The sequence below is a fragment of the Apteryx rowi genome, unplaced genomic scaffold (genome assembly GCF_003343035.1).
Source record: "Apteryx rowi isolate R43461 unplaced genomic scaffold, aptRow1 scaffold_289, whole genome shotgun sequence".
NCBI lineage: Eukaryota > Metazoa > Chordata > Aves > Apterygiformes > Apterygidae > Apteryx > Apteryx rowi.
The window spans coordinates 238,773-260,617 of record NW_020449296.1 but is presented as its reverse complement, the minus strand read 5'-3'; the positions used below and the strand labels follow the sequence as shown (position 1 = coordinate 260,617).

The following is a 21,845-nucleotide window of genomic DNA, read 5'->3' as shown; positions in this document are numbered from 1 at the left end:
AAAAAGTATCATGTGTTTGGGAGCATTGGGAAGCCTAGATGATTTCAAGGGTGGATGTGCTGCAAGGCTTTGGTCCCAGCTAAAATGGAGAAGTGCAGTATAGCATTTCCCTACAGGCACTGGAAAGTACTGTGGGTGAATGCTTGGCACAGGGTTGGACGCTACTGATGCTGGAGGAATATTTCCTATCCTGTGCTCTTTCTTTTTGGGCTGACGTAAAAATTTTACCAGTCTGTTAGTGCACTGCACTGGGCTGGCAAGTTGTTGAGGCCTTTTTCATGTGGCAAAAATAGGACTTGGAAGGAAAAAATGATGCGTAACCAGATGGTGCTGAATTGACAGGCACAGTAATCCTAGGAAATGCAAAATTTACTTGATGGAGACAGCATCAGCAATTCTCAGGAGCCTCAGGACCATGGTGAAGTCAGGAAGAGATTCCTCATCAGTCAACCCTATTCTTAAAAAGGGATTTGAGCAGCATATTCCAGGCACGCTGGCATTTTAATGCTAGTCTTGGTGAAAACCTTGTCTTAGCTGTCCATGGGATATGTATGCTGAATTCCCTTGCCTGCTGTCATATGAGCCTTAGTGTGGAGAGGTTTGCAGTATATTCCTTGGTAGTTCCAGTTCAACTGACTGAGTCCAAGTCTAGGGACCCTGTAGCACAATTGGTGTCAGAAAGGCTAGTTTATGTCTAGAAATGTGCATAGTGGTAGCTAGATGTGTCATCCTGAGAGTGTATCATGGCAGTTGTTTTCCTGAGGCCTACTTAGTGTTTAATGTTTTGAAGGAAAAAAAAGAAAAAGAAAAAAGAAGTCATAGTCAGTTTTCTCTGCAGTGAATCTGACCCCGAGTTCAGCCTGAGTTTCCAGCAGTCTCTTTTCCCATGTTGACACCCCCAGATAGCTGCGTTCCGTATGTGAAAAATGCACATAATTGCTGATGCATTTTCCTTCTAGAGAAGAGAACAGATAAGTCTGCGGTGTCTGGGGCTATCCGCCTGCATATCAGCGTGGAGATCAAAGGGGAGGAGAAGGTGGCTCCATATCATATTCAGTACACTTGCCTTCACGAGGTAAGGAGCTGTTCTGCTCAGTCGTTACCGTGTTCCTCCTTTCTGTTGAAGAAGCAATTTTCTGACATTTATTTCTTTGAAATGTTCCTCCTTGCCCTAGATAAGCTATTCTTTTCCAGGCTCCACAGGCCTGGAAACATGCTGAATCATCAGACCCGTGTTTGTCAGGAAGGCGGAGGAGGCTCTAGGCTGTCTGCCCCGTGGCGAGCACTGCCCGGCTCAGCCGGTGTTGTAGCACTCCGTCGTGCTGTCACAGCTGCGCTGCTGTCGTGCTGAGAGCAGGCGTTAGTCCAGCTCAGAGCCCCCCACAAGTGTAACGTGGAAACTTCTGTATTTCCTCAAGCCGTGTTTTCAGCATGTACAATACCTACATTTTTCTTCAGGGCAGGGCTATTCAAATGGCAGATTCCAGGCCAGATCTGCTTCACAAATAAACTTTGCTCATACCTTGTAGGGTCCTGGATATGCAGCATTTCCGTGGGATAGTAGCAAGTGTTTCTTGCTATTATCCCAGTCTCTGAGCACAGTGAACAAAACACATTGCATATCGCTGATAGTGAGGAGCAGTTTCAGTACATCATTGCAGTTTCCATCTGCACAGTCAGCATGTATTGCATGGTTCAGCAAAGCTGAGCCTAGTGCTTGGACTTGGTTGTGTTGTCCAAGCAGGACAACTGAGGAAACACAGGAAGAACTGAGTGGCATTACTATAGAGTAACTGCTAAGCTACAGGCCATTGCCAAATGTCCTGCAAATTTGCAGCTGAAAATGGCATCAAGTATTCTGTGAGGCAGGAGAGTTACAGAAAAGCTCTTAGTTTCCTCAGTAAAAACTGTGGTTAAACTCACCTGCCTGAAGAAAGTTAGAAGAGTGACTATCCATGCGAAAAGATGGATTTTCCACCTTAGCTGCTTTATGAGTAAGCTCTGTTCTGGCAAGGGCTTTGACTCTGGTCACTGAGCAATGTAGGTACGGGTGGCCTAGATTCCTGTGTGCTGCTGTGCTGCCATAGAGCTATGAGTGACTACTGGGGAACCGAAAATGAGCTATGGTCACAGGGTGCTGATCTGGCTCAATAAGGTCTAAGCTGGGTGGGCAGTGTTTTAGAAGTTGGAAGAAATTCAGAAAGAAGGCTTGTGAGAACGACTAAAAGGGAAAACTCTGGGCCTGAGAGATTCATGATGCCCAGTCTATTTACCAAAGAGAAGGCAGGCGACAGATTCAGTCTCTAAGTGCCTGAATGGGAAGTAGTAATCAGAGTCCTTTTACCTGATGGATAAAAATATCACAAGGTCCAGTGAAGTTTAAGCAAATTCAGATTGAGAGAAGGACAGATGTGTCACAGTGAGGAACATTCAGCTATGGGAACAACTTATTTATTTAGACACTTGGCTAGATGAACCCTGTAGTGTCTTCTGGCCTTATCAGGGAAGAGACAGATATTAGACTTAGATGAACATCAGTTTTGTTTAGTAGGCTGTGCTGTGTCCTTCAGTATATAGTTTTTGTAGTTTTTAATTGAGTGACTGCTTCTGTTTGTTAAGCTGTTTTGTTTTTTGAGGTTTTTTTCCTTCTAAGCATGCATGATCATTTGCTTCCCCCCTTTTTTGCAGAGATGTCTCTTTCTAGGCATCACCTTCTTTCATGGAGTTATTTGTACATCATAAAATGAAAATGGTTTACACCTAGAATAATCTCATCAGGAGAAATAGCAGTGTAAAGCAGAGTCCTATAGCTCCTAATTAGATCGTAAGACTTTTGCATCCCTTAACTACAGGAAGGCAGCTGTCTGAAAGGCTGATGAATCCGTAACTGACATGAATTTGAGGATTACTGAGAAACCCACTGAACTGAACATGAAATTTCTGCACACCAATAATAAATGAAAGCCTTTTCATTGTTCCTAGATAAAGTGAAAGGTTACGATGAATAATAATGCAAGGGTCTAGTTGTTAAGGGTCCTGCTTCTTAGAAAAAACTCTGTTTGGACTGTTCTGCTATATAATAATAATTATAAAGCTGGTACAGAACTGTTATATCAGCTAGTTTAAACAGCTTGTCCATGTTAAGTCATTTCTTTCTGAGGACAGAAATGTGTAGGTTTCAGGAAACTAATTAGTCTATTATTTCACTGCATTGAAGCACTCCTCTATATCATTCACAAAGTATGGTGGGTAAAATGGTAGGTATGCATGTGAAAAATCTGGCTGGGAACACTCGAGAAGAAAAACAAGTCAAGCGTAAAAATACATAGTGGGCAGAGAGGAAGGAAAGAGGAAGGGGAAGGAAACTTGCCTTCAGTGTCTACTCTCTCAGGGCAGTTCCAAGCAGGACAACAAAACTCACTTGGAGGCTTCAGCATCTTCACATATAATTTTGTTTCTGTTTTGTATTTCAGAACCTCTTCCACCATCTCACAGACGTGCAAGGGAATGGGGTGGTGAAGATTCCTGATGCCAAAGGAGATGATGCCTGGAAGGTGTATTTTGATGAGACAGCTCAAGAGATAGTGGACGAATTTGCGATGCGTTACGGCATTGAATCAATATACCAGGCCATGACGTAAGATGCCTTTTGTGTAGTCCATAGTGCAAATGTTCAGTCTAATTAATTGATGTGACTTTTCTGAGTCCGAAGACTAAATTTGGTTGGTAGTGAGGGGATTGGCATTGCCAGCTACTCCTTTGAGGGATTACTGTGAGCAGGAAGAGACTGCCTATCTCTGAATCACTACCTTCCTCAAAGTCTAGAAATTAATGTCTGAAAGTGCTGGAATTAGGCATCCATCAGAGCAGTTTGTGTGAGCATCTTTACCTTTAAAATGAGTTCTAAGGCGTTACACCAACCTCAGTAGTGTAAATGAGTGTACTTTATTATTGATAATTGATCCACTTTTGTTTTAAGACTCTAAAATGTCTATTTAAACACTATCACATTGAAAAGGTATTGTCCGAGGATCCCAGTAAAGATTTCTGGTGGTGTGAGAAGGGAAGAAGTTTTGTGAAAGTGTTAATCCTACAGGTCTGTTGTGGGAATTGATACAGTCCTGTGAAAACACTGCTTTCCCAGATGCTGTTGAGAACTAGCTGTTTATAGGAAGTTTGAGTAATGGATCCACTGATTTGTACCGTTTGGAGTTAGGCTAATATAATTCTTGATCTTCAAGAGCATTTTCTTGGTCACTGTACTTGAACTTGAGTTTGGGATTAGCCCTTCTTTTAGAGACTAGTAGTACTACACCTAGCTCATTTCTTGTTTCAAGTGTAATATTAAATGCAACAGACTAATGTAAAAAAAAGTCCACATCTGAAGCTGAAAGATTTGTTTTTGAGTCAACCTAATGTCCTTGGACTAGTTATGATCTGCAGTTATGTCTCCTTGCAAGCACCCTTCTATCTGTTGATTTAAGCCAAAGTAGAAAGAAATTGCTGAAATTAATGAGATGCCTGCCGTGACTGGATGTTCTTGTCGAGGGCTTATCATGAATAGCTGCAGTTAGTCTGCCTGCACATTGTGGATATTGTTATTTCAGGGATTTTTGTAATAGTAAAAATAGGGTTTGTGTGTGGAAAATAGGTCTTTCAGAGACATTTGTTCAAAGATGGAAAAAAGAACCAGCTGGAAAAGGGAACATCATTGTTCTGTAGACTTGTTGAAAGGGACCTCTGGAGGTCGTCTTTCTTGCTCATAGCAGGGCTAACTTGGAAATTGGATCAGGTTGCTCAGAGTCAGGTTCAGTTTGTTGAAAATCTCCAAGGATGGTGAACCACCACCTCTCTCTCTTGTCCAAGGACAGGAGCTTTCTGGAGAAGAAATTCGGAAAAGTTGGAAAAACCTAGTCGGAATTTCCTGTGCTGCATGTTGCCACTTGTCTTTTTACTCTCAGATACTGTATCTGTCTCCATCTTCTTGCTAACTCTACCCTGTCTATTAATTAATGAAGATGTCAATTAGATCCCCACTACTTAAGCCTTTTCTTCCTCAAGCTAAACAAAAGCACTTGATGTGCCTTTATTGATCAGTCTCAATCTTTATTTACCAAGAGTGCCTAAATGACCTGTTGGTATATGGGTGTCATGTAGCCAGCAAGCTAACATTGAGGCATCAGTATCATATGGTTGTCTGAAATACTGGTTTGTGAATTTGTGTGAAATCCTCTCCCTGGAACTTTTTTGATTATAATTATTTTCAGGATAACTTGCACAAAATCTTATGTCTGTGATCAGCTCCGTGGGGAGAAAGCTACATTTAGAAAATTGCTCCTAAATTTGGTTTGGGAGGTTTGTAAGGATTCCTGCACAGAGAACTACTTAAAAATTGCCCAACTCTCCTGTCTGTTGGAATGAAATTCACTTGCCTTTTCTCATATCAGCCTTCTTAAGCTCTGATTTTTTTTTTTCCTCGTGTCTAACGGATTTTCTGTGATTGTTTAATCATTTCACAAGCCCAAATGCTTCTGGAATAATTTTGAGATTTCCTGCAGGAGGGTTCCTTGCACTGTAATGAGAGCAACTAAATGAGAAAATGCAGATGAGCCTGCATGCTTCCTGCAGGAGGGAAGGGTTAGCCCTAAGGAATCGAGTATCAGCGTGGCACACAACTACTAGTGTGTGATCTCGCTGTGCTCGAATGCTTTGCAATTGCTGCTGCCTCGTGTCACCTCAGAAGTTGTGGCTACCTCAAGGAGCAGTAAAACTTATAGTAATCTCCTTGTGTCAGGCTTGACTCTTGTAATTGGCATTGGGACCCAAGTTTTCACCTAATCACAAGTTATTGACAAGGAATTGTTGAGAAGAGCAGCTATTTTATAGTGTGGAAAGGGCTGTAGTGTAGGAGTTGTTCTTGTTTCTATAGTATCTATTGTTTTGATGGTATCTTTCTAAAAAACTCAAGGTGTTGGAGACTTACTAGAAGGGAGAAAGCAGAACTTGCATCTGTGCAGGGTGCTGAGTAGAGCCATGTGGCTGTTAAAGGGGTAGGAAACAGTGGGCTGAGAGCTGGTTCTGGAGACTATAGGCAGAAAACGAAGTTGTGCTATACAAGAGAGACCAGAATGACCAGGACTGTCCTCTCTGTTGCAGGCACTTTGCATGTCTCTCCTCCAAATACATGTGCCCAGGTGTGCCAGCTGTGATGAGCACCTTACTTGCCAATATCAACGCTTACTACGCGCACACAACTGCCTCCACGAATGTGTCTGCTTCGGACCGCTTTGCAGCCTCCAATTTTGGGGTATGTTTCTGTGTTTGGTGATGTTACAGCCGGACTTATTTGATTTGCCTATGGCGTTTCTGCCTTTCAATAAAGAACTAGCTCTGTTTAAGGAACGTTAGATCTGTGAGGAGCTTTAAGCTGTAGAGCTCTTCTAGACAAAGCAGAACGTGGTTTATTGTCATCTTCACACAGTTTAGATATTCATCAGTGTAATGCATTGTCATGTTTACTCTTTGTGTTCAAATTGCACTGGAGCACAGATGGTATGGAAATGAGCAAATTGTATTAAACTCTGCGTGGTGATGCTGTTGATAAAATATAACGTGCAGTCTGATGGTTTCAGAACTTTGTTTTTAAAAACAGCTACTGCTTAAAGGGGAGGGGAAGGAGGAAAAAAAAAAAGAAAAGAAAAGCCTGGCACCTAATAGTTCAACTCTTTGTCATGTAATATGTGGTGGAGTTGAGCACACTGGGAAACTATCTGCAATAGCTCGAATTCCCCTGTCAGACAGAGAATATGTAGATTTGAATGCGGAGATGATCACAATGCAAAACCAGGATCCTGTGGAGAGACCTGACTCCAAGAAGATAGTTGTAGTCATGAAACACCTGTAATACTTGTCATTGAACTAATACATAAGATCTTGGATCTGTGTCATTGCTTTGCAGTAGACCCTTTTATGCCTGTTCTTTTGCTCACCTCTGAACAGTTTCTCTAAAATATAAGCTTAGTGCAAATTGTATTCTAGATATCAGGGTTGTTTCGTTCTACCTCTACTTCAAAATGATAATGGAGTATTCTTCCAACACTTCTAGTGTTTTACAAGCTTCAAAAATAATTACAGTGTAACAGCAAATGTAGGAATCCAAAGAAAATACTGTTTGTACAATACAGTTTCCTCCCACTCTCCTGAGATCTGACACTAATTCTCTGATATCTTGCTTCTTACTCTGAGCATCAATTGGACAGTGATGATATGTGATGTTTATTGGTGTTTTCTGCTTGACAGAAAGAACGATTTGTGAAACTTCTGGACCAGCTCCATAATTCACTTCGCATTGATCTTTCGATGTACAGGGTAAGTGTCCATAAGCAGAATCTTTTCAGTAATTCTCATGGGCAGAGGGGAAACAGGCAGCTTGGATTTTTCTCATATGTCTGAATTTTGGGGTAATTTCTGTGTCTTATGGAATTGTGACCAGCTTGTTGCTCAGATGCATAATTCTGGTTTCCTTTTGGATAGCACTTAAACCATATTCTTTCTTGCATTATAACTACCTCAAGACTTCTGAAATAATTTAAAAATTGTGAACTATACTTATCTCTGATGCTCTCTCAGAAATGCAGTTGAATTAGATTAATTCTTTTGAATCCTCTTCAGCTACTTCAGGCATAAGCTACAAAGGGAGAACAGACAGATCTGTTTTCACTTAGAAAGACAGGAATCTTTCAGGGGACCCACAGCTGTGTTGTGCATATTTTAGATCTGGCAGACTCTAATCACTGTCCCTGACTCTGGATCTATAAGATGTGCTCTAAGGTTGAGATCCCACTTAGAGGGATAGAGGAAGATGTGTTTCAAACACTGGCATCGGTCTATCAGGCTTCTGAAACCCTCTAGTTTCTTTCTGTGCTATTCCAGAGTCAACATAGTCTTGCCATGTGACTTGGCTTTTTTTGTTTTTAATTCCTTCCTGGAGAGTAGAGTAAGGAAGCAGGAGCATAGAAGTTCCTTACATATTTTTTCTTTTTCTTATTTTTATAGAATACACTAATTACAAGTTTTTGTAAGGAAACAAGAGTCCTGGAAGCATTTTGCTGACACCTCAGCCTTGTGGCCCTGAGATGTAGTCAGCATTTAGGCTCACTGAAGTCTCTGCTCTTGCATATAGAGAGGAATGGTATCACGCTCAAATACCATTTCTCACATCAAATGCAAGTCCTCTCCTTTTGTCATGGCTTCCTTCAGAAACTTTCTCCCTGCCTTCTGGGGCCCCCATGTGAGAGTGGAAAAACCTTTTGATATTTAGCACTAGCTAATAACTCCAGCTATCAACTGAATGGCCCTAGCTTGTTTGGGGTATTGAGTTTCCTTCTTTGACAGGGGAGATGTTGGAATAGTTTTGAGCTGTTTTGTACCTGTGTCAACAGAAATGCAATAAATGGTGACTAATGCTGCTTCATTGAAACTTAAAAAATGGTGGCAAAATATCAGCTTCGAATTAAAAAAAAAAATCATATTCTGGGTGGTTCATCTATCTGAAACACAATAAAACATATGGAGAAGGGAAACATGAGTGGACTAAGAGAAGGAATGCATTAGGAAGACAAACAGAAAGGGACAGAAAGGGCAAGGCACAAAACAAAGATAAAAGGGATGTTGTATAATGAGCTATTCTAAAAGTGCATTACTAGTAAGGCAAGGTCCAAAGAGAGCACTGATCCACTGTATAGCAGAGGAAGAGTTACCAACACGTGGCAACAAGAAGCTGTAGTGTTGGTCCCTTTCTGTTTGTCTGGTCTTCAATAAAAACTGCATTCAGGTGTGGACAAACAAGTAAGACCTTAGGTAAGGACTGGGAAAGATTAGTGTACTTTAAATAATTTAGAGGTTATAAAATTGGTAGTATACTTAAAGAATGGGCTGAAGCCATCTGAGACCTGCTAGTGATTATTTTAAGACCCCTGAAGGGCAGGTTAAGTTCTGGAAGACCAAAAAAGGGATTACAGTTTCCAGCTTTAAAAAGAGGAGATGGCAATTTACAATTCAAATTACTCCAATTAAAATCCCCCTCACCCCAGTATTGAAACAGCAAGCTATTCATAAGCACTTATAAGAAAACAATGAGTAACCAACAATGTGGATTTGTCAAAAAGAAAGTGTCAATAGTTTTTGAATGGGCAAATATGAAGACACTATGCAAGTGCAGTTGCGTTTGTTATTTTACTTGTAGCAAAAGCAGAGTGTCAGCTGGCATGTAAGAACATGCTAAGGAGCCTTAACACTGTGAAAGGACACAGGAGGCAAAGAGTGGGAACGTAGGGAAGGGAATGGTGCCCGAGGTCAGAAAGGCGGCAGTCTGTTGCAAGAAATAGCTTGCTGCTTTGGGGGTGTGTTTCTATGTATTCGGCATATATATAACAGTGTGTGTGTGTGTGTATATATGCATGCATATATATATATTATATATATATATATATATATAAAATACTTGTGTGTGTGCAGTTCTGGAAAGGACAATGGCACTTTTAATTTCAATGGAACTCAGAGAGTGGAAGGAGAAACAACCATTACAGACAGCAGGGTGATAATGTAAAATAAAAGTGTGTTAGAGCAAAGGAGGCACTGAAGGACAAAGGCTTATGTTGGCAGATTGGGTCTTACAAGGGACCAAGTGGTTAAGATAACTTCTTGTGGTGAACAGTGCTCATTTTTCCTTCTCAATCCACTTTGTTCTTCTGGAGAGACTGCAAATATACTACACCTTTTGGTATCTCAGAAGAGAAGCCAAAAGCCAAGCAGGGAGTGCAAGAAGGAAAGGACCAGCCCAGTGGTTAGGCAGGAGGCCAGGGTTGAAGGTGGCGAGGCTGTTGCTCACAGCCTGCTCATCCTGGGGCCAAGGAAAGGCCTCCTCTCCCTGAGGGTTGTTAGTCTCCTGGCATCCACAAACTTTGCATCCATATGAGAAGCTATTAAATTAAGCAAACAGATGAGCTCCTGCAATAAAAGGCCTTATTTATTGAGCATTGTTTTGACTGGTACGAGCTTCTTGAACAGGAAATGTTTCCAAGATGCTTTCCCTATTTAGAGCATGCTTGAAGCTTTGCAGGGATCTGACTGTGCTTTCCAACAGGATTTCCCTTTTATGTCAACAGAACAACTTCCCAGCCAGCAGCCGTGAACGGCTGCAGGACCTGAAGTCTACAGTGGATTTGCTGACCAGCATCACCTTCTTCAGGATGAAGGTAGTGCTACGGGTGGGGATGGGAACGAGACCTCTGTAGCTTTGCAGCAGGAGCTGGTTTTCCATTTTTAAACTATTATTTCACGCCTCTGTTCTCCACAGAAAGACAGTGGAGGTCTTACGCTGACCCTGTAATAAACATCCACATTTTATTTCTATGTCACTGTATGATGGTTGACAAAGATTAATGCTGTTTTTTCCACAGGGTTCTTAAGTCATAAATATGGCGCAAATAACTTTCTTCAAAAAGAAAAAGGCATATTGTCTGTCTTTAGAATGATAAGTTATTTTGTTAATAACATCAGGAAGTTTTTCATATAAAATTATGTCTATATCATTTAATTGTCACAACCATCTCTTCACCATCTTTTATCTAGTAAATATTTTTAAATTTATTTCTTGGAGGGTAAGATACTGAATGAGATAGTATCCATCAATAAAGACCCAAGAGAGTTTTTGTGTATGTTACTGTGCCTGTCTTGTAGTTAAGTTTATTGTTCTGGCAGTGTGTAATGAGATTATTTTTAACTCTTGATTTCTGTTTCTAAACTTTTTTTTTTTTTTTTTAACTGCTGCAGTAGGTTAGCACACATGTTACTTAGCACTTAGCAGCTTTCATCTTTTCAAAAACAAAGCAAGTTTTCATTTGAGCTATTTCAGGAAGTGCTTAGGAGTCTAATCTTAAGCCCTTTGGTGAATAGTATTTTAGAACTTTATTTTGAAAGTCTTGATTCATACAACATGTATGTATTGAAAGTTTGGTTTATAGAAATCCTCTGAAAAGTTTAGAGGAAGTGACAACAGCAAAATTTTCTCAGGATATAGTTGTATTCTCAGGATGATGCCTGCCTATCTGTTGTAGTTTTAAAGTAGACCTGTAATTTTTTTCTAAAGTAATGTAACAATGAAATAAAAGAACTGATGTTGCAAGAGGAGAATGGAGTATCAGTTGGCAGGTCACTAAGGATTCTGGTGTGCTTTAAAATTCAGTTGAGCTGGTGAAGGAGAATGCCCTTGAAGAAACGTATTGTATTTAAAGGCATGCGAGTGTTTGGTCTTCAGTAAGACTTTCCAGATCAGATGTCATGTGCTCTGATAGTCTGTCTCATGTTCTTCCAATGGTTGAAAAGAAGGTTTGCTGGCATTATAGCAAAATCCTTTAAGTTTAGCAGAAATTGTGTGTGCCTGGCTCAGACTTTCCAAACCAAACCACACGATTTATGTATTCTGAAGAACTTTCCTTGGCACTTCAGAATCTCTCTTATGCTCCAGATGATCCTGCTAGTGCATGAGTGTTGTCACTCCTGTTTTATAGCTGGGGAGGCAAGCCACAGAGACAGACTCGTACATGGCTTCAGGTCACTGACAGTGCAAGCTCTGGAAAGCAGAGCCGCTGAGTCCCGGGTAGTTCTCAAACTGGTGGCTTGTTCTTTTTCTGATTTATGAACGCTGTTTTGTTTGGCTTTTTTTGTTGTCTCCTTGCAGGTTCAAGAGCTGCAGAGCCCACCCCGAGCCAGCCAAGTAGTGAAGGACTGTGTAAAAGCTTGCCTCAACTCCACCTACGAGTACATTTTCAACAATTGTCATGAGCTGTACAGTCGCGAGTACCAGACAGATCCTGTGAGTAACTGATAAGCAGGCAGAAATCCAAGCTTCTGATTTGCTTAAGATGATAATGAGGATACTAATTAATACAAAAAGCCAGGAAAAAATTATGTGGTGTGTAATCTTCTGAATGTACAAAACTTGTAATCAATTAATGAGCACTGGTTAGTAAGTGGAGGATGATAATTGTTTTACACTAACTAATTGCTCTGCCATTCATTTTACCAGCCTCAGCTATTTTATTTCACGAGCAGATATTTCTGAAGGGAAGGTTTGATGCAAGATTCAGTCAGCGAAAGCTAATTAGCATGTAGACTTATCAAGGAAACTGTATTTAGTTTAGATAAACTTCAAGGAGTGAAGTTTTACCTTGTTTTCTGGTACCCAGGGTTCTGCACTGGGCTTAGGATGTACCTCTAGCCCCAAATTTTTCTCAAATCCCTGAGATCTCTACTGCCCACTCTTCATTAACGCGTACAGAATGCGTCAGTGTGGATATATTAGTCAACACAAGTGACTAAAATGCAAGTAGTTGCAATTAGCTTAGAGAAAAAGATGTCTTGGCAAGTTTGCCCTAGCCTGAGCTGCTCTTGGCATGGTACATGGCAAAAGGAGGGTTGTCTCTGGCTTTGAGGCCACCAGTTACGGATGTGGTTTGGCATGTTACTGTGTTTTCTGTTAGATCAAGCAAGTTGCCAGGAGACATTAATAATTTTAAACTCTTTGGAAGAAAATGCCCAAATATACTTTGTGTTTGGAGTTTGTAAGGAACAAGGTGATCTACATTTCTCAACTTTTTCTTTCCCCTTTAAACTTACACTGTGTTTCCAATGGCTTCTTTCCCAGAACAAAAATCAGGATCTTCCTCCTGAGGAACAGGGTCCCAGCATCAGGAACCTGGATTTCTGGCCCAAACTCATCACTTTGATAGTTTCTATCATAGAAGAAGACAAAAATTCTTATACCCCAGTCCTGAATCAGTAAGAAACTTCCATGTTCTTTATGACTAATGCTAGTAGCAGTCTCTCTGTGTGCTCTGCTTTATTTGTTAAACTGCTTTCTATCTTTTCTGTCAGTTGTGTATTTATAGAAGTACTTATCTTGTCTGTCTGTCTTTCTGTCTTATTTGTCTCTGTCTATATAACTAACTTTTTGATTGGGATGGAAGAGTTTCAAAAGGTTCATTTACGATGGCGTTCGAACACAAACACCCTGATTATTACAATCCTGAACTCAGGGAGGCAACTGAAAATGGGGTGAGAGTTGTTGGTTTTTTGTTTTGGGGGTTTGGGTTTTTTTTTTTGTTGACCAATTCTGGGATGTATATTAACGCACACAGTGATGCCACGGTAACAGTGCCTTACACTGTGATTTAGGAACATGGTATTTTGTGCTGCGCTGGGAGATTGCATTGGGTGGGGTTGGCATAGCATTGCAAAGGAACCTGAAACTGGTCTGTATAACCAGCGAATGCTCCTCCAACAATCCCACAGGGCAAGAGAGAGAGAGAGAGATGTGACATTATATAATACATGAAGGGGTGGATTTTGCCCTAGAGGTTGTGGATTTAACACTCGGAACACCTGATTGGTGTTCGCCTGCCACCAATGCCTCGTAATCCTAGAAAAAACCTGGAATATGGACAAGAAAGGGAAACGGGTGCAAGTGCATTGAGGTCACATTGCTGGAGTTATTGTATACCTCTGTTTTAGGAGAGGCATCCAGTGGCTGGCTTTTTGAGCTAAAACCAGTCTCAACCAGTCCATGATCTCCAAAATCCGCCTGGTTATCTCTCTAGGGTGAAAGAAATGGCTGTAATGTTGAGCCTTTCAGCTTAAAGTTTAGCTCAGAGCTGAATAAAGAAGATCCCATTGCTCTGAAATGTGCCAAAGCCTTTCCCAAATGTCCCCTCAGGTTTCCTCAGGAGCTTGCTGTTGGGAAGATCAGTGCAGAGGTCATGTGGAGTCTTTTTGCCCAGGATATGAAATATGCCATGGAAGGTAAGAGAATTTCTCACTGCTGCTAGCTGACCTGTTGTTACTAATCTCCTATTCTCCATCCATATGGTGCAAACGAGGCTTAAGCAAATTAGTTGTACTGCTGTTTGGAGCAGGGTTTTCTAGTGTTTTTTTTGTGGACAGCTGCTTTGTGGGTGAGAATTCAGACTGAGCGCTGCATGACAGACTCCAGGGGGTCTAGACCTGTGTGTTAGGCTGTGTTGCAAGCTGTTTATAGTCATCCCAGCTGGTTTAAAATAAGGAATTCACCTTGGCCTCGGGACATGATGCCCTAGAACAGCAGCAGCTTCTTCCTGCAATGTACTGAGATAGGAAGGGCTGGAGAAGTAGGTGGGCTCTGGGTTGTACCATGGCTGCAGTTCTCTGTATGATATGCTGTAGGCTTTGTCTAAGTGATGAGCAGAAATGTGCTGCTAAAACAAATCCTGCTGCAGACATCCTCATCTTGAATAAATCTTTGCATAATCCCAGCAGACTCCTAATAAAGGAGGAATTTACAGTTTCTGAAAATATAAGTTAGACATGCAGAGCCACCAAACTCCCTGAAAGAAATTTTGCCATTTGCAGTACTCTTCTTACAGTTTATTACAGGGTCTGAATATGGTTTTTGTATTTGTTTGCAGAGGGCAGACAGCTTCTTACGAGGTTCAGAGAGCATCCAACTCCCACTGTCTCTGCAGCTGTAGTGGGAGCTGTTTTCTCAGTATTTTGCAGGGTCAGGCCTTTACAATCATCTGTAAGGCAACAGTCTAATAAAACAGAAGTGCCTGTGCTGCCTGTGTTATTCAGTGTGCTAGCCGTAGTTCATATTCCAAAAACAAATAAGTTACTAATTTTGGTCACTCACAAGATTACCCTCAGTCCATTTGCCTCCAATTTGATCTAAGTTCGCTTGTAGGACCGACAGCCCATTAAGCTCTTATTTCAGACTGTTAGAAGAAAGGTGCTGCCAGCTAAGTTTCTTGCGTGTTGTTCTGCAGGAACAGTCTTGGGGGCTTGCTCTGTAAGTGAAGAGGATAGACCCCATCTATTTCTCAGTCTCTGTCAACATAACAGGGCTGGAGACTGTGCTGTGGACACCCTTTGCCAGCTCTAGGCTTGACTTGAGCAGGCTGCAGGTCTCGATGAAGTATTATCACTTCTGTTTTAGGAACCTTTTAAATACATTTGTACCCCACAGCATCTTTATCTTGCGAGGTTGCATTGATCTAAGAACAGACATTATGAACATGGGACTAATGAAGTGTCTCTCTTGTAGTAACTGGCACTACTGGCTCCTGTATTAGAGATAAGGCAGCTGTGATTACTTCACGTTCACTTTCCCTAGAAACTGCTCCTGCAAACCCTTTTGGCTCCCCTCTCCATTTGTCCTTATTTACCCCTGTGCATCCACCCTCAGGAAATCATAATGCATTTTGCTCTTCTGCATGTTGAAAGTGCCATATCTTCCTCCTTTCCCACCAGCCTTGAGAATTGTATCTCTATGGATCTAGTTGCTGACTCCTTTTCTGAGATTCCCATTCCCCATTGCATCTAAAACATAGCTGCCAAAAGTTGTACCGATTCTGTCTGTATCTGACTGAATCTGATTGATTTTTTTTTTTCCCTCTTTTTAAATGTCTCCATTAGATTGTCAGTGCCCAAGCTCACTCTGCCTCCCAGGTTTTCTCCATTCACATCTCATACCTTTTCCCCTTTGTCCATGTCAGTGACTGTCTTCTGTGGTGCAGCTGGGCTTGTTTTAGCTTTTCCTGGCATCCTTCTGTTCACTTGTGAGCTCCTTAAGACAAGAGTTGGCATGATGTTTCCACCCATGAGTTCATCAATGCATAGCAAACACTTGCTAAAAGAGCATATATCATAAGAGTTTCCCTCTTCAGAGTATTTCTTGCTGAGAAGGGTTGACGCAAAGTCAGTTGATGGACAGGGAAGGGTTTGCATTTTGAACTAAAGATGAAAAACTGCATGGTGTATGTATTTGTACTCTATCTGTGCAAGTCCTGTGGGAGGGCTGAGCCAGTGGTAGAGTGTATGTTGGTGTGTGTCTCTTCCAACTATATATTCGAGAGATCCTCAAGGTGTAGAGTTCTGTTTGAGGCAAGTGTGATTCCCCACTTCTTTGCTTTCCAAAAACTTCAACGATAACTTTCAGAACAAGCTTACAGTAATTCAGTTAAAGGCCTTACTATCCATGTTTTAAATACAGGTGCTTCGATTAGCTCACTGCATTTTTTTTTAAATGGGACGTGGGGGACGGGGGGAATGGTATGAAGGGTAAAGATCAGATTTGCTGTCCTCGGCTGTATAATTTCTCAGTTTAACTCACTAATTTCTCTACCAGTTTAACTGTACTAAAAGTTTCACATTCCTGTCTTTGGGTTGCATAGTAGTCCATGGGTACACTTCTGGTGTGCTCTGAGGTCTGTTTGTGTCGGAAGCTCTCTGCTACAAAAGCTGGTCTGTTTTGTGGAGATGTGTGCATATGAATGCAGAGTATAATACCTGCTTCTAACTTTCTTCATGGTGTTTTCCCTTATGTTTTGTTCTTAAGTTCTGGATAACATGAGCTCATTCACTTCACCAAGTGGTAAGTTCAGGCTCTTTAGTAGAGTTTATAGTCGTGAGTAGGCAAAGATTTTGATCTGTTACCAGTAGTTATAGTACCTTGGATGTGGTTAATATTAGCTTTAGCGTCCTGTGGTTTTATGCCACTGATGAACAGATCTGCAAAGACGACTTGGAAGATTGTACTGCTGCTGCAGAAATGGTGGGTATGTGCTGTTTGGGAGATTCTTCTTCTCACTAGTCATTCCTGTTGTTGTTTGATGGTACCCAGTATGCTCAGCAATTCTGGGGGAGAGTCCTCGTGTTGGGTCCCAGGCACTAAGCTGTAGGCAACATTCAATGGAGAATAACTGCTGAGGTTTGAGCTCTAGTTAGTGTGTGGGTCTGTTCCTTCCCTGCTGTCTGTGTGACGCCTGAAGATCTGTGGCTTGTTCACTCTGCAGTGGCAGTAAGTTTTCTTTTAACTTAAATGCTGAGCAATAGCTTTGGTGTAGAAAGAGTGGGGGCCTGGTTGCATGAAACTGCCCTCTCCCTCATTCCAGCTTGGTGCTTCCCCATTGCTCTCCAATATACAGTGTGAAGAGAACTGCAAGATTCAGGGAGAAGACAGCTTCTCTGAGCTGGAGAGCAGCTCCTGGCTGCATGAGTCCTCTTCTTTCTGTGCAGGTGGCAGCTAACAGCATCTTTCCCAGCTGGAACTTAACCCCCATATGCACTGAGCAGTCTGTGTAGAGCAGTGTAAAAATGCTAATATATAGGAGCAGTGCACTGCACTACTCAGTGCTGTTAGTGGGCAGGATGTTTTAGGAGGAGGAAGCAGAGACCTCAGTGAGATGCAGACCCTAGGCTGAGTTAAGCTTTTTTTTTTTTTTTTTTTTTCCCCCTGGGAGTCTCTAAATCTGTTGCCTTGTGAAAAGGACAGCCACTTTCAGAGAATAAAGTATGGAAGATATCTAGAATACAATGCTTGGGGACTCCAGAACTGGAAGTCTTGCTAGTTCAGGGGTGCTGCAGCGTGTGTCCTTTGGGCACCTTTAGAAGAGTAAGATTGCTAATGTTTGAAATGTTCAGATCATAAAAATGAAACGCCTCTTCCCAATTTCAAATGTGTTTTGGAACTGGTAGCAGTAGTGACGGCAGCAGCATGCTGGAGGTGGCTGCTGGAAGCGAGTACACTGGAGGCCCATCTTTTGCCCCTGTCTGCCTCCCCTAAGGAGACTCAGGTGCTGAGACATGGCAGCAGCTCCAGGATCTACCAGACCTGTCTTCTTTTTCCTCTCCCCAGAAGCAGTGACAGCTCAGGGCACTGTGAACGGAAAACCTGGCACTTCCCTCCTCACTGGCAAAGGCAGTACAGGAGGAGGCATTCAGAAGCGCCTCCTGTTCCCCATCAGCCCGAGGGTAAAACAGATCAGATAGAAATGTTGCGTGGCCCAGATTTGTCTCGCCGGATCATCCTGCTCTGTAGGGAAGAGCACAATTTTTTCAGGTCACACAGTTAGCTTCACCTCTGTGGCACTGACTAGTGCTCAGCAGCTGGATAGCCTCCTCATGAACCCACTTTGGGCTGACAGATGAAAGTAAACTGGAGTTACTAGTTTTCTTGCTATCTCCCGTGAAACCTCCATAAACCAGAAAACACATGCTCCCCAAGCAAAGAGAGATTCTGCTCTTACTTTATTAGGAAGACATTAAAAGACAGTAATAGAAAATCAATGTCCTCCTTGACAATGCCATTTCATCTTGTTTTGGACACATCAGCGTTAGGAAAGTTGTAAATGGGAGGCATCTCTGGTAGGAACAGACTGAGTAGACTTGGCAGGAAGGGCTGAAGTAAATCATTCTGCCATGATCTGACTTCTAATATGGGAGATCAAGTGCACATGTGGATGCCAACTTTCTAAAGTGTTAACACCTCAGCAGCCTAGGTAGCTATTAGCATTTTTTTGCAGAAATTCAGCATTTGCTTGAAATTAATCCAAGAAAAATAGGTTGACTATCAAAAGAAAAATCCACCCAGTGCGATCTGTTGGTTTGTGGAGTAAGGACATGGTGGAAGACCTATTCTCTGCCTCAAAAATAAAACTGGACATAACATTGAAAAGCATGCTGCTAGGAAGCAGTTCCCTATTAATTCCTTAATAATATTGCCTCAGTGACCCTAAAACTCTCCTCCAGAGAAGACTGTTTGCAGATGAAATCTTCAGATGAAATGTGAGAATGTTACAGAACTTGGTGGTTTTTTGAGGATAAAACACAGCAGTTGCTGGAAAATATCTGTGTACTTTTCTGCTGTTGCTGCCGCTAAGCTCTATAAAAGCCAGCAGGTTATAAAGCAGAACCCAAATCTGCTAAGATAGATGGCTCTTAGGCTCTTCAACTTTTTCTGAAATGTGTAACAGTGCGAGTGTCTGAAACACAGGTTGCTTTGTGTGAAAGGTGTAAGTGCAATTTTATGAAATATACCTCTGGCTAGTAGCTGATGTGCTTCCATGTCACCTTCAAGTGCTCTGAAACCTTTCTCTTTACAAAGAGTGTGGGTGATCAGAACCCTACAGGGGCCATTGAAGGGGGGAAGGCAGATGGTACAAGCTGGTGGTGATGAGGGGTTTCTGGCTTTGTTGGTTTTCTGTGTGCTCCAGCGTGTTTGGTTGTTGTAGTTCACTTTTGTCTTTTCTCTGTCACAAGCCCCACCTTTCTTTCGTATACGCAAAGGTCTCTTTTATGGTGGTAAGACCTCTCTTTCTTTTAATTTCCCTTTGTTTTGTCTCCTTAGTGTCAAGCCTCTCCTTTACTGCATAGATGGTTAGATAGCAATCCCTGGGTTTATGCTTCTGTGGCTGCTTTGCATCTTTCTCTTCTGCAGTTTACTAGTGTTTTAAATGTCCTACCACAGGAAAAATGCGTATCAGGAAAAGGCTTGAATTAATTGCTTCTAGTGCACTGCTTAATTTTGAGGAAATAGGTCTGATTGAGTCCTTTTCACCTTACTTTTTACCTACAMCACTTTAACCCCCTTTGTCACCGAAATCGCCTTTTGGTAACACCTTGGCTGCTATTGTATGCACCACGTTTTTCTCAGGGTTGCATGTTGGCAGTCAATGTCTTGGCTAGGAGAATTTTGGAAAAGAATTACTGATGATCGACTTCCCTTGTTGTGTGTGTGATGCAAAAAGCAGAGTGGTCAAGCCTCCCCTCAAACCTCTGACCTAAGTGCCATTAGACTTATCACAGTGAATGTGTTATATTGGCCAGACTGTTTTTAAAGCTACCTCTCCACCCTTTACAGGTGATGTGATTCACACTTCAACCACAAGCGCTGCTGGCTTCTGTGTAAATGATACTTAGGGAGGTGGATAGTCCCTTTGTGGGGGGGTTTTGAATGACTTTTGGATGATGCCTTCTATCTGCAGGAGCAGAGCTGTTCCCGTATAGGAATTGCACCTCTGTAGCACCACATACCAAAGTTAATGAAGTTATAATCATCCATTGATTTCCTCCTTCTTGCAGGGAGCTAAGCGGGCGGTGTTATTGTTATTTTTGTTTCCAGTTTTAGATCTACAAAGAGAGCTTATCATTTTCTTCTGCAGTTATTTCTGAGGGAGGTCAGCAGTTCAGACTCTGAGGGAGGAGCATGTTTCCTTAGTGCTCAAGAAAGATATTAGCTTTATTAAGCTAAAACGCCAATGTACTTTTGTTCCTCTGCTTCCAATAAAAGCAACTTCTCTGTGGAGAGTAATGGATCACAGCACATGTGTAAAGTGGTAGCACATATGAAGTAATTTGTCCATCAAACCATTATCCCCTGGGGATTATGTCTGTCTGTTTGATATCAGCTGTTTTAATTTATTTAAAAAGAAGGTTGGGTTTCTTTTTTTTGAAGATTGTATCTGTGTGGATCTGCTAAATGTGAATTGGAAGAATTAGGAGGAAATCTATTATGCTGTGACAGAGGTTTGCAAACAACTCACTGGAGTGTTCCACTGCTTTGGGAGTTGATGAAGCTTGTGAAACAATTATGCATGAAAGGTTCCTTGTTTTTTGTGTTTTCATTTGGATAACTCATAACTTATTTGGCCTTTCTTCTTATGCATATTGCTCAAGCTTCAGAAGAGAGGTGGGAGTTTCTTCATGTTTTGAAATAGTTGCAGGTATTCACATTTACATTAAACTAGACAATGATAATGTAAAATAAGCTTGTCTGTCAGGTTACTGCTTGGAAAAGCTGTGACGATTTTACATCTTTTAAGGCACATGTTCAGCTGATCAATACCTGTAGCGTGTATTGTTCACGTATGTATATATCTACCCAGTTACTGGGTACTTGTACTGCAGTACTAAATCAAAGTCATTCAAAGTTGAGAGAGACTTCTATTTTTTTTTTACACGTTCAGATCCAGTCTACACATATAAGCAGCGATGCATTTAGAGACTTACATTAGTAATGACATAACCACACAAAAGCTAGGAAGTTGAATTTAAAGACAAATCCTAGATCTTATTCCCTTCCTTTCCTATGCTCATGCGAGCTTTTGGAAAAATTCCTAAGTCTGTACCCAAATCATGTACATTTTAGCCTAATATCTAAGACCATAGTCATGGCCTAGCAGCTTACTGTGGTGCTAGAGTGAGCAAACTGAAAGAAGACTGGCACGAAGTGTATTCATGCTGTTGAAGTCTGACAGAAGAAAGAAATGGATACAGGCAGCGCAGCACTGGTCAGCTGATAATTAGGATCATGGTTCACACAAAGCCTAGCTGCTGTGAGCCCTCCATTACCATTATGAAAGAAAGTTTAATCTTACTCTTTTCAAAGACGAGTTTGAAGAAAAGCAGTGCAGTAGGAGGAGCTTCTTGTAAGCTCATGAGCAGTGGCCTGGGAGAAAGCATGAATATGCTTTTTGGAGAACTTAACAAGTAGGTTAAAAACAGGGCTTGTGGGCTGATCAGAGGTGGGAGTCAACTGCTGAAAGATGGTAATGTGGAAATAGTCTGTGAAGGGCCTTGGAAACAATGACATGAAGCATATGTTTCTTGTGAGAGAGGAAAGGGAGTGGTGGTCCAAGGAGATGGTCTCTGCAGTAAAGTAGGTCTGAGTATGGCAAGCGCCTTAGCTGTATAGGTGTATGAGAAAGGTCACATTATAGAGACAGGTGCATTATGCAGAGAGGAACTGCATTGTTCAGACATAGCCTGGGTACAAAGACATATGGAGAAGCTCAGGTCAAGCAAGAGGGTCAGGTTGCAGGTCTCAACAACAGCATGCCATGTAGTGACCACAGTGAGCAGGAACAGCAGCTGAGGTGGCTTTGAGGTGTAATGGCAATAGTTTGCTTTAGTTGTGTTGGGCTTTGCGAATGTGGAGATGAGGGGAGAGAGACTGAGATTTCATCTTGCAGAGA

At 41.7% G+C, this 21,845-nt stretch overlaps 1 protein-coding gene across 1 annotated transcript in view; it reads left to right on the top strand.

Moving 5' to 3' along the window:
- UNC13B (unc-13 homolog B) overlaps positions 1 to 21,845 on the top strand; it is a 189,036-nt gene that overhangs the window by 122,634 nt on the left and 44,557 nt on the right. The window contains 8 exon segments of the mRNA XM_026069194.1: positions 960 to 1,075; positions 3,474 to 3,637; positions 6,157 to 6,307; positions 7,300 to 7,368; positions 10,167 to 10,256; positions 11,741 to 11,875; positions 12,707 to 12,840; positions 13,775 to 13,860. Of these exon segments, the coding sequence (XP_025924979.1) occupies positions 960 to 1,075; positions 3,474 to 3,637; positions 6,157 to 6,307; positions 7,300 to 7,368; positions 10,167 to 10,256; positions 11,741 to 11,875; positions 12,707 to 12,840; positions 13,775 to 13,860 (945 nt within the window).